The sequence below is a fragment of the Labrus bergylta genome, chromosome 14 (genome assembly GCF_963930695.1).
Source record: "Labrus bergylta chromosome 14, fLabBer1.1, whole genome shotgun sequence".
Taxonomy (NCBI): Eukaryota; Metazoa; Chordata; class Actinopteri; order Labriformes; family Labridae; genus Labrus; species Labrus bergylta.
The window spans coordinates 27,548,826-27,561,884 of NC_089208.1; the positions used below are offsets into that span (position 1 = coordinate 27,548,826).

Genomic DNA, 13,059 nt, shown 5'->3' on the forward strand with positions numbered 1-13,059 from the left:
GTGAAAGCAAATGGAATTACAGAGAGAATGGTTAGCATCCCTCTGTGAAATCAAATTATCAGCTTTCCAATCTCAGCCCATGGCATATGAGGAATAAAATGACTGTCTGCTACTGGGAACTGCTAACATGGAAAACTCTTCACGGCTGACAGCAGAGTGTTGGGTGCTGATCGGTCTATTCATAACATTGATGCACCGGCTGAGCTGAAAGCCGACTGTGATTCACACGTGTCAAGCTAAAATGTCTACATGCAAACTCAAACTCAAAGCAAGTAAAAGCTTCCCCCCGATTTGTACAGAGCCTCATCCCTGAAACATTTCACCTGAACGCATTCATCAGGCAGCGAGGAGACAAAGGAATAAATGTTAACATGATGCTGCTCTGAGACCAGCGCGGGCTGTGCCGGTAGATAAGCGTCTCAGGAGGTTGTCAGTCCACCCCGGCCACCGCGGTGACATTTATTAATCGCAGTCTCAGGAGAAGGCAGCGCGGCTCTCTTTAAGTCCATTTCAGCCGACAGAGCCTTGGGAAATTAATGCGCTCCTTATTTAGTCCAGCTATAGTCTTTTTCTATGTAAAGCAGTGCTGCCAATATGCCAAGGTACATTCAAAGAGTTGGACAAAAGGCGCAATCCAACCCTTCTCTGCACAGAATTCATATAAATGCTGCTCTTTATTGCTTTCCAAAGAAACTTTCATTAAACTGTTATGCTCTAACTGCTCTCTTTAAAGGGCCATGGAGTGATTTAGAATCCCATTGCAAGAACGCCTGTAAGACAGAAGAAAAAACACCTTTTGTATCAAGAATACCCAACTGAAAATAGGCCATGGATGGAGAAGCCAAAGAAAAAAGAGCCTCCAATAAAGAGACAAAGCCTCATCCAAACCTTGCATGTTTCCATTGATTGGTATGCTGTGTTTTTTTTCTACATGGTTTATACACAATTCAATTAAAAAAAAACTTTATTTATCCCCATTTGGCAATCCAATGGCACTAACATCGAGCAGTAGCAGGAAAGACAACAACAAGACAGCGCAAGGTAGACTAAAAATATAGACAAAAAAATATACAAATACTGCTTACATGCACATGCATTGACATACGTACATTTGCTGAATCTTTTTGACCAATTTATTTCTGTGGGGATGTGGTATTGGAATGACTGAGCTGGGCTTGTTTCACAGACTGTCTCCCCTTATCACACATCCCTCCCTCCATGTCTAGTTCTGTCAGCAATCAAACTGCAATTGGTGATTCAATGAAAAAAAATAAAGTAATCTTCTGCAGACAGCCTGCTTCTGTTTTTGCAGTATGTTGTAACAAACAAATCCACATGCATTTTGTTTAAGGTTTTATACTGAAAACGATTCTGGTATTACAAACTGAACATGCTTAGGATCCATTTCTATTCCTCTAAATATCTCACATCGCTGAACTTGTTTTATCTATAAATATGTAGTGATGCTGTCTCTCCACAGTAAGAGCAAAAGACAGATTTGGGGGCTGAGATAACATGATGAGCAACAGATAACACATTTTGTCTATTAATGATCTGCACTGAAAGGAGGTGAGTGTCACCTCTAACTGTCTTCAGTTCAAAGTGTGAAACCATCCTCACCTTTGTCAAAAACATAAAGGCGATGGGGAGCTTGTTAGCAAAGAACACAGCGGGGGAGGATGAGTCCCAAAATCTGTAACATCCTTACTTTCTGCAATATAGCCACATTTCACAGAGACTGTGAAGGTGACGCAAACTGCCTCGGCTTGCTGAGTCAAGGTGAGGCACCCTGCTTCAATTAAACATCTGCTATCACTTCGCTGCACAGTTATAACTCGAGCCTGATCGATTACTGGGACAGCCGATAATACTGGTGATATTAGCATATCCAGTGACTATCAGTATCGGCTTACTTACTGCTGATATGCGCTGATATTACTAGATTTACTTATGTAAATCGTAAGCTAAAGCTAAGCTATAAGTTTATGTAAAACATGAAGAAGAGCCTAAAGACATTAAAAAACTAATTTTAACTTTTACACACTCTTAAATGTTTTGTTCATTTATTGCATTTTATATCGTAATGGCAATATTGATTAATGTTATTGCACATTGCACATTTCCTCATATCATGCAGGCTGAATATTTAAGAGCTTGAAATAAAAAGAACTGGGATGATTTTAGTCTTTTACATAATAAACGTTCACAGAATCTGGAACCCAGGAAGTCAGCCTTTGTATTAACAGATAAATAAAAAAGACAGCGTTTCCTCTGAATACTGAAGAAAAGCTCATCAGAGTCTGTACGGTCGTGACTGTCTGACAAGCAGCCGGATCAAACCAACTGGATCATCCAAAATCAGATGTTCAACAAAAAGCTGTGGCAAGCAAGAGAGAGAGAGAGAGAGCGAGAGAGAGGAATGGTGGTCAGGGAAAAGTAGAGATAGTGTAGAAATTGAGTGCCGTTTTCCAGAACATAGAAGATAATCTAACAAATAAGATGTGATTTGTTCTTTAAAATAGACTGTAATTACTCATTCAGAAAATAAAGACCTCCCCACACACACACGCACACACGCACACGCACACACACACACACACACACACACACACACACACACACACACACACACACACACACACACACACACACACACACACACACACACCCTGCAGGAATGTCCCAGAAGTTGTTTGTATGCAGTTGAAGCCACGCTCCATCATTGGCACAAGCCTGTGTGTGGCCTGGTGTGTGACAGAGGTCAAAGCAAACTCTGACCTCTGTCACACCTGCAAGCTCCATTACAACCTGACTGCCCAGTGATTGACACCCAGTAATGTCCCAAACAGGTCCAATTAGTACGGAAGGGATCCAAAACAGGCAGAGGGCAGATTCTCAGCAGATAGAGAGGGGGAAAAAAAACTGCCGGAAGATTTTGAAAGAGGATTTGACGGAGGGTTATTATGATTTTTGCATCATGTCAGACTGTGTATTGATTTCTGGGAAGAAAATGAAAAATTCCTTAATGCCTTTTAGTACTACTCACAATATGTCAGCAGTTTTGTTCTGTGTTGAGTGACTTCTTTATAGTCAGAAAAAGGGAAATCATCTGATTTTGTGAGGGTAGGATTATCTATTTATTCATTTATTCATTCATTCTTTTTGTTGCTGCGGTAACAGAAGTATTGAATATTGAACAGTATTTTATATACTAGTATATGGAAGTTCTTGAGCCCCAGTATGAAACCAAAACAAACTGCTGTTTGGCCACACCTCGGCTATTCTGAAGCCTCCGCTCTCCTCCAGTGACACACCCCCAACCCCTCTCCACTCGCATCCGCATGAAGGAGTTATGAATGAGAACGCACCATACTTAAGAACCATTAAGCGCAAGCGGTGGACAAAATTGTCCTTGGCTTGAGCTGCAATTGACAGTCTCGTCCATTTAAACATGATGTAAACACTGCCCGACAACTGTACAGCTGGTGGGACTCACGCTTCTCACTTATTGTAGACAGTCATGACTCAGAGAGACATTACAGAGGACATACATGATTTCTGCTGTATTTGTGTGAGAAAATGTTGCACATTCTTCCTTTAAAGCTGTGGCTCAGTATTCTATTTGTGCTGGTGTACATGTTCTTACTTTCAGTTTAACAGAATACAGCAAATTAAAAATATAGAAATATGTTGTTATTTAGCTTCCTCAAAACAACACGGAGCTCTGTAGCTTCACAGTGGTCAAACTTAAAAAGACGTTATATTCCCAACAGTCAAAAGCCATGCTGTGCTGTTGCTGACGTCAAACTCTGACACATGAAGACGCAGCTCAGGCTTTATAGTCATCTGCTGATCGAACAGATGCAGCAGTAATCCATTGTCTCTTCAGTTAGAAAAAAAATAAATAATAAAAATGGTCAGACTTTTATGGGCTGAAGAAAATTGAATTTATTTTGAAGCAGCCACTACAGACAGCTGGACCCTATTACAAGTCGAGCATCTAGCACACGCTTTAAATTCAAAAGCCTTTTCAACCCATGTGTCTGTATGAGTGGGCACTCACCAACAAGATGAAAGCAAAGCATGCAGAATGTGTGAATCAATTTCAGAATGAAACAGCCATCACTGCTCAGCCCGCAGGATGATGCACATCACGGCAAGTTCAGACTCAACCCTCCAATTGACCAAGTGCACGGCTGCACGGGGGGAGCAATAACTCGATTCAGTTTTTAAAAAAAAACTTTATTTATCCCAGTGGGGCCGTTCCTGAGGCAGGCAGAGTAAAATGAACATTCAAACAGAACCATTTGAGATGGTGCAAGATGGATACAACAACAAAAGACATGTCACAGAGACAACACAGTCCACTAAAGGGGATACATTCAACCGGCTTTTGAAGATAAATGACAATTTCTTTTGACATTACAAGCTTTATTTATTATTCTGCATTACGCATAGTATTAAATTGACTGTTCAGTAGTGAGGTCTCTGCCCAGCGCTACAGCACCAACAGTCTGTAATTATAAAGATGGCAGTGTGCTGTCCGTGGTCCTGAAAAGGGTCAACAGTAAAGTCTGAAAGTCAGGAGTACAGAGCTTGAACTTTGAAACTAAAATGTGACAATTTAATCTTTCTCTTTAATATGATTTTCTAATAAATATTAAAAGTCTCTCTTGAGAGAGGAGAGAGCTCCTTATCTTTTAACATCCCTACTACAATGGCATATTCTTATCATTTATTGCCACCTTAAAAGACATGTGAATTCCTCAAAGCATGTCTGTGAAGACCTCCCAGTAGGTCCTAAGCGAGCAATGTTTACACTGAAAAACCAGTACAGTAGAAACGCCCATAAAAATCCCAGAAAGTTGACGATTCATGTCATCAGTTGTGCATGACTCGATGATTAAACTCTGACACCATCACTAGTTGGCAACAGAAACACTAGTCAGTTAAACACATCACTAACAGTTCTACATGTTGAACCTGAATGAATATCTGATATTAAGTCTCATATGGACATATTATGCAGAAAGGGTCTTTCAGGTAGGATGGGGTGCGGTGCGGCTGAGCTGAGCGCAGCATAAGGCTGTGTGTGCTGTTCTTGCACTCTGCGCAGAAGTTAAAATGTTCTTTTTAATGTTTATTTTGGGGATTTTTATGCCTTTAATTTTGACACATGACAGTGGATAGAGTCAGAAATCAAGGAAAGAGAGAGATAGGGTGGGGAATAACTGTGGTATAAATGTGGGAAAGGAGCCTTGGGTTGGATTCGAACCCAGGCCCGCTTGGAGGACTACAGTCTGAGCACATGGGGCGCACACACACCCCAGTTAAAGCTTTGTTAACTTGAACACAGTGCTTCATGACAACACCTCAGCAGGTCCAATAGGAGGGAAGATCAGATCACAACAAACAGCGTCTCACTTTCCTGAGCTCTAGCATGTGGCAGAGGCCACTAATTGCATAATTAGGGGCGTGGGATAGATGTTTCCAGAAGGACTATTTCTAGATTGATTGAAAAATAGGATGAGATAACATTTCACAGTATTGCATTTACCATGTTTCTGCTTTATAACACCTCTTCAGAAAAAAGTGAATTTGAGTGACGTCACTGATAAACGATATATTTAACTGATTAAATCTTTTGAAAAGATGTAATGTTGTCATCAGCCTCATGGAGGTCTCCATCATGGTTAGCATGCTGTTAAATGGAGATTATTTAACATTCAATATACATGACGATTTTGAACATCAACACAGCAGAAAACAAATGTTAGCTGTGAGAATATAGAGTGAAATCCTAAGCAAACACTGAAGTTGCACTCTCTCCCTCTGTTTAATCTGATCGTCTTTGTTCTTTGTAAATACAGAGTGGACGTCACCTGCACTGACATGCACAGCGGTCGTCCCTGGCAACACAAAAAAAAACAAAGTCAGAGAGCTCCTACACAGTGTTGTCAAAGTGACACAGGAGATTGCTTTGCAGTGAGTTCAAATGAAGGCTTCTGCATTGATATGAAACCTACAAACTTAGTCTCAAAACATTGTTTACTTGATGTTTAGGTTAGCTATAGCATTAGCAGGATCGCTAGAAAGCTAATAATTACATTACATGGATTTAGGTCACTAGACCGATCACAGGAATAGCTCCTATAATTAGAGGGGGGGCAGGCTTTAACTGTGCCTGACTGTGTGTGTCTGTGTTTGTGTTCAGCTCAGCAGCTAACACAAATCTGTGACAGAGAATGTGGTTCTTTCTGTCAATGTTCTCTTTTCCTCCTCTCTTTTCTGTTGCATCAGTAATGTAAAGAAAGCCTCCACTTCCTCTCCAGTCTGCAGTCAACATGGGCAGGCAGAGACTAATTACAAAATAACAGCCAGCAGTGGAGATCCAACACCTCTCATTCTTACTACCTCGGACAGATTGAGAGGAGAGAGTGGAGATAAATCAACTTTTAATCCCAAAAGTTTGACTCTCCTCCTCCTCCTGGTAAACACCTCCAGGTCACTTCCTCTTTAAGCTCTGAAGGGCACACTCACACCAGCATTTTCTAACATTTTCCTCCCCATTCCCCCACTGGCCTGCACTCACACTGCTCCAGGGCTAACCAGGCCTGAGCATGGTAAACTCTTGTGCATAACGTCCTAATACAACACATGAATGTCTTTACGTAATTATGAAGAGTGCTTACTTTACAAGATAGGCAGAGTTGGAAAAAAACAACATAAAAAAACATAAAAGGGACGCGATGTCGATGTAGAGTCTGCGTCCACACATCGGAGAACAACAACGGAGAACATGACAGCTACGTTACTGACTCTGTGGTAGCGCACCGCTTCCTGAGCACTCACACTAGTTAAACAAACTGGACTTTAGGGGTGAAGCGTGCTTGGGCATGTTACGGATTAATATAATAATAATAATACATTTATTTATAAAGTGCTTTAAATCAAAGTGCTGTACAAAGCAATACAGTTAAAACAAAAAAAAACATTGCATTGCTTAGTGTGAGTGCCCCCCTAGTCTCCCCTCAATATCTTTAAATCTCCACGTCCAATGATATGTGCAGATAACAGTCCTAATAAACTGTTTACATGGCTATTCAAAATCAATATTGGACTGATATTTACGCTTAAATGCAGCTGTGCATGCTGTGCTTAACCTCAGCCATTCAAACTGCAGGACCCTTGGTTAGTTCAGGGCTGAATGTTAGTAGCTACAGGTTGTGTGATGCACAATAACAGCCAACCTGAGACATTCTCGCTGTATTACACATACAACACCTACTCACTGAATGATGTTGATGCAACTGTTGATGGTATGATGATCATATTAGGATGTTGTTAATGTTGAATATTCATGATGAGGATGATATCAAGTTGATGTAGCTGTTGTTGATGATGAAAAAACAATGTACTTCCCGTCCCTTCTCTTCATTGCCTCTGTGCTCTGCCTGTCAGCCCCTGTGTCTGATCGGACTTGAAGCCGTTTGTTGCCACTTACTGACGTTGTTTTCCTCCTTTTGAGGACCTTGTTTGTGCCGCACTTACTCTAAAATTTATGTCTCTTTGGAAAAAAAAGCATCTGCTAAATGTAATTGAATAGATCATTGTTGTAAATATTGATCGCAGTCTTTCTAATACAGTATAATGTCAGCATATCCCACACGTCTCAATTACAAAATGCTGCTTTGGTACGACTTCAGTTAGGACATCCAAACAGAATATTTAAATATTCTGTTTTATTACTGCCCTGTCTCTGTTCTGTTTGGCATAATTTACATCATAGTTATTGTTGTAAAACCTGTTGTTTGATTGTTGGTTTGTTTGATCTCTGTTATTTTGAATGTTACAGGGATATATATTATGCTCACTCACTGTCCCTCAGGGTAAAACAAATGAAAGATTAATTAAGTTTTACTGGAGCAACAGTAAATAACGTGTGTGTTTGTTGTTTTAAGAGGTAATGGTTAGGTGTAAAATAAGATTGGACCAAGTTTGTGCTAACCTCCATGGACCATTCCCATGCAACTTGGTCACAGAAAGCTTCCCCCTTTATGGGTGGCCCTGGTGTGAGGGAGAACAGGTTACCCATAGAGAAATATTGAGGGATATCATGTTGACATTTGGAATTTTTATTTCCTTTTTAATTTGTGTGGATGTAGTCACCAGAACTACTAGTCAGAAAAAATGATTAATATTTCTGTGTGCTGGCCCTCGATGCCAGTCAAATTAGGTCTCAAACTGCAACACAGCCGACCAACACTAGCCAGGGCTGTAGCTATAGACTGGCTGTAGTTAATTGGCTTGCTCTCCTTGCTCTGCCACCCTGATGTAAACAAAACAGATAGCATCTCGTAGGATCAGCACAGTTTGGCAGTATTTGGGTCCAGAAAATTGAGTTAGAAATGTAGGCTATGTCTAGTTGAATTGGCAAATTGACCAAAGACATGTGTAACTACATCAAGCAATGTGGATGTTCAAATACAAGGAGGACCGAAGGCTGGCAGTGCTAGCACTGTTAAAGAATGCTCCTGGAGAAGGCTTGTTCACCCACATATGAGCTAGCTTCTAATGTACAGAAGTTGTTACCTGCATTAAAGTCAGCTCAACTAGAGATTAATTTTATTGATGATATCTGAAGATTTAACATTTATGTGTAAATATACATGTTGCGAAACAAAAGTTAGGCTGCAACAAGACATTCATCAAAAGACTGATTATTTCTATATAGTGAACTGTAATGCCTCGAACTGTTGGCACTGGGTAGGTGTGGGATGAAGATTAGTCAGGCCCAGGTTCAAATTCGACCTTCTTTACCGCATGTCATTCCCCACTCTCTCTCTCTCTCTCTCTCTCTCTCTCTCTCTCTCTCTCTCTCTCTCTATCCACTGTCCTTTCTCTCCAATACAGGCACAAAAAGCCCAAAAATAAATCTTTAAAAAAAAGAAATGACTACCTACATGTGGTAATTGATTCACACATTCTGTGGTCATGCTTTGCTTTCATCTTGTTGGTGAGTGCCCACTCATACAGACTTTATCATATTTAATGCATGGCCACCAAATCACTCACAAAGAAATGTTGTTACTCAGCTGAAGAGAGTTAATTTTAAACTGTAGTTGTCACAGATTTTTAAAGCAGAAAAACAAAAGCTTAAAAATGAATATAAAGGTATCACAGTAACAAAAATAAAACTCCTGGGTACCCAACATTGAGTAATTTATGTTCTTAATAAACAAAAATTGCAAGCAAACTCCTTGTGGGTGCTTTTGGTTAAAATATGACTGAAGACCAGAGGTTTTTATACTTTATCATAACAATACTGAGATTGTATGGATTTTTTAAACAAGTTTTGACAACCTTACAAACAACAATAAAGAAGAATTTGACCATGAGATTTTTGTGTGACCCCTATAGCCTTTCCAACACTGGAGTATTACAGTATGTTGACCAGGGAGATTTTACTGTGACCTCAAATCCATCAAGTGAAAATACTGGACATTACTGGACACAATGTCAGACAAGGTGTCATGGAGATGGCCTGTACCAGGCGCTCACTCAAACTAACTCACACTGTTAACTCCTGAACAATGAGAATCCCCTGCTAACAATGCTCCTCGTGCCCTCTGCCTCCCACACAGGACATATCAACTGTGCCATCAAAGAAAATCCCTTCCTTTAGCCACTGTGATTACTGCTTATGTCATACAGGACGTTCCCACTGCACTTGAAAGCAACACAAATCCCCCCTGTTTCCAGTAAGCCTCTGAGGGCGCAGAGGAGGGGAAAGGTCAGCGCAGACAATCTCCTGTCTTCAGGAATAACGGCTCAATCCGTTTTCTGCGCGCACAATATACACTGCGCTTTTATTGAAGATGTTGTTTATTTCTGTTTTTCCACCTCTAACACAATGTCTCAGCCCTTAGCAGAAGGAGAGGGAGAGAGCAAAAAACAGTACTCGAAACACACTCTACCTTCCGTTCTGCACCGTCACACAACAATTAAAACCGCTAAATCTGTGGTTAACAGCTGCTACAGATTAGTAGAGTATCGCTTCTGGTTTGAGTGTTTTCCAGATACTAATCCTCTGAAATCCCCCCCCCCCTTTTTTTTTTTTTTCAACGGCGGGAGCGTGATACAAACAGACAGCACACTTCCGTCATGTTTCTGTTTCCCCCCCAATACTTCAAACCTGCAGGGAATAAAAAAAAAAAAAACAGAAGCAGCAGCAGGAGCAGGAGAATGTTTAAGAAAAAAATCAACTCACCTGAGGTAGACGTCCTCTCCTTGTCGGACGGTGATATTGTCCATCACTTCGTTGTCGGATTGAGAATCCCCTTGGCTGCGGACAGGCAACCCTGCAGGCACAATAAGCAACATCCTCAGAGAGAGAATAACTGTGCATTTGAAAAAAGCCACAAAGTGTCCCCGAACAGACATCGTTTTCAGCCGTTAAAATATATTTTTTTTAAAAAGGTGCACAAAAGAATCCCAGAGCGAGACAATGAGTCGTGTTGTGTCCAGTGAACCGTCCCGTGGAGATTATTTACCCCCCAGTTCATTAGTCTTAATCCAAATCTTCTCGCCAGGTATAGTGGCGCGGTGCGCAGGGGAGGGGAGACACTCGACCCTGTCCGCCTGTCTCCTGCACTGTAAAACCTCCACTGTTTACTGTTTTCAATAACGAAAAGAAAAAAATAGTCCCGCGTGTGTGGCGGTGGCTGCTGGTGTCTCTACTGCTCCCCGAAGTTTGTGGAACATAAACAAGAAGCAAGAAATCCTCCAGATAAGTGCTTAACGTACTTATCTGAACAGCCTTCAGTACGAACACCATGTAGGTAAAGCCCAATATAAAAAGAAAGAAGACGCGCACTTTGTGATTGGCATCAGCTGTCAATGAGTTGCGTGTCTGCAGGTGCTTTATATTATGAGCGCTCTCCGCGTGGACGCGTCAGAGACGGACTGTAAGGGAGGCGGTGAGGGCAAGTTGATCCTTTTTAAACCCTCACAAAGAAAGAAAAAAAACTTAATATTAATAATTTAGTTCACGGAAATGAGTCTTTAAAGTGCTTTCATTTGAGTCTACAGTGGAAAAGAAATGACTCATTTGATTCTATTAGGAAGTTATCTATCTCATGATGGATGGATGGATGGATGGATGGATGGATGGACTTTATTGATCCCAAACTTGGATCAAACTTGTAGTGTTGCAATAGCAAATACAGAGATACAGTCTCCAATATGACTGAAACTAAAGTCCATTAAAACTCAACTGAAATATAAACTTTTCTTTTTGGGATAGGTGTAAAATGTGCAGTACGGTGATCACAGTTGTAATGGGAAATTACATTATAGAGCTGTTAATGTGAAATTGCAGTCATCAGAGATACAGTGAACAAAGCTGACAAAGTGCAAAAGTAGAGTGCAGCGATGTTATCATCTCGTGACTGTCTCGTACTATGCAATGAGAAATATTCTTGCAAATAATGCCCAAATTTCCCCTCAGGGGATCAATAAAGTACTATTCTATCCTATCCTATCCAAATGATCATTAAAAGGTCAGGAAAGCAGTACTAAGAACTTAAGACACAAGTTATCTGTGTGCATAATGTTTGCCTTATTGTCAGCCTGTATTCAAGAATTCTGAGGCAATGGAGAATGATCCTGAATAAACCAACAAAAATATTGAACTCTGAAGTGATTAAAGATACAAAACATGTTTGATTGTGTTAATGGTGTCTTTTAAAAGTCTAACATATTACTCATTGTATATTTTTGCCATATAAAGTTGAGAAAAGAAAGGTGTTTTGGCAGGAAGCAGTTCACCTCCTCATATGAATTCTTCCCTGCAGCAGTGTTTACATGCATTTTAAAAATCTATTTATGCAGAAATAATCAGTATTCAACCTGATGTTCTTCTTTGTATTTGGTCATATGGAGGCATCAGTATTTATTACAGTCTTTTTCATAACCAACTAAAGACTCCAATAGCTTTACTTTAATATGAATGATTACAGAGGCTTTTCAAGATCTGTGGTCCAGTATTTTTCTGTGGTAAATTTTACTTTATACTGTATATGTACGCTTTAACACATGTATTGTACAAGCAACTAGCACAGACATGGTACCACAGATGGACAATTTTATCACGTCACTGTATGATGGTAATACTAACAGATCATGACTTTATTAGCTTCTTTATGGTAAGTAGCAATACAATCCAGAAGTAATAGAGAGACAGCTCGAGCTGTATTGTTGTTTGGGATGCTGACATTTGATATATTATTTGTTTTTTTTTATCTCCATTTTATGATTCGGCATTATGTAACAGTAAATATGACAAGATGTTTGCATGAATAAGCCCTGTGTGGCTGACATTGGCTCCCTTGTTTACACAAACGTTGATTTTACTTTTTTTCTATCACTATTTCATTCATTTTCAGTCTGAAGACACAAGCTGAGTTTTCTTTGTACTGTAATCAAACTCCCCTTTTTCTATCTGTTGGTTGTTTGCAGAATGCAAGCTGCAGCAGGCTCCCTGGTTCTCTCATTGCTTGATTTCTCTGATTGCCTTTTAACAACCACTTAGGGATGGAGGCGCTGATAGCCTAGCGGTTATGTCGCGTAAGGAGGATATAGTCCTGAATGTAGCAGCCATGTGTTCCAATCTGACCTCGGCACTTTGCTGCATGTCATCCCCCCACTCTCTCCTCCCAACATGTCCTATCTCTCTTCAGCTGTCCCATTCGATAAAGTCAAAAAGGCCCAAAAATATAACTTAAGAACAAACAATTAGGGTAAAGTCATCTGTACCCCAAGTAAACAGTACCCCACAGGAAACAAAAAACACATTTCAAATTAAAAGAAGGGTACTTTTATTTAAAAATTGAAACAGGTCGACCATGGTCTTGAGACCAAGGTCCAAGCCATAATATAATCAAAACAGATGCGTTATATGACAGTGTGTACCAATTAATAAATTAGCCTATTTTTTTTACCAGGCTGTTAATGTGTTTATATTGGCTTTCTGAGCCAGCCTCAAGTGGACATTTAGGG

General features: G+C 40.2%; 1 protein-coding gene across 4 annotated transcripts in view; it reads right to left on the reverse strand.

The window, feature by feature from the left end:
- The window catches only part of ntm (neurotrimin), a 145,296-nt gene extending 134,353 nt beyond the window's left edge, over nucleotides 1-10,943 (reverse strand). For 2 of the 4 annotated variants that reach the window (XM_065963003.1, XM_065963002.1), the window contains exon 1: nucleotides 10,271-10,943. In XM_065963003.1, coding sequence (XP_065819075.1) covers nucleotides 10,271-10,443 — 173 coding nt within the window. In that variant the 5' untranslated portion in view covers nucleotides 10,444-10,943. The remainder of the gene's footprint in view (nucleotides 1-10,270) is intronic. The other 2 variants (XM_020629294.3, XM_020629292.3) reach the window with 2 other exon arrangements.
- Between the last annotated feature and the right edge of the window lie 2,116 nt (nucleotides 10,944-13,059).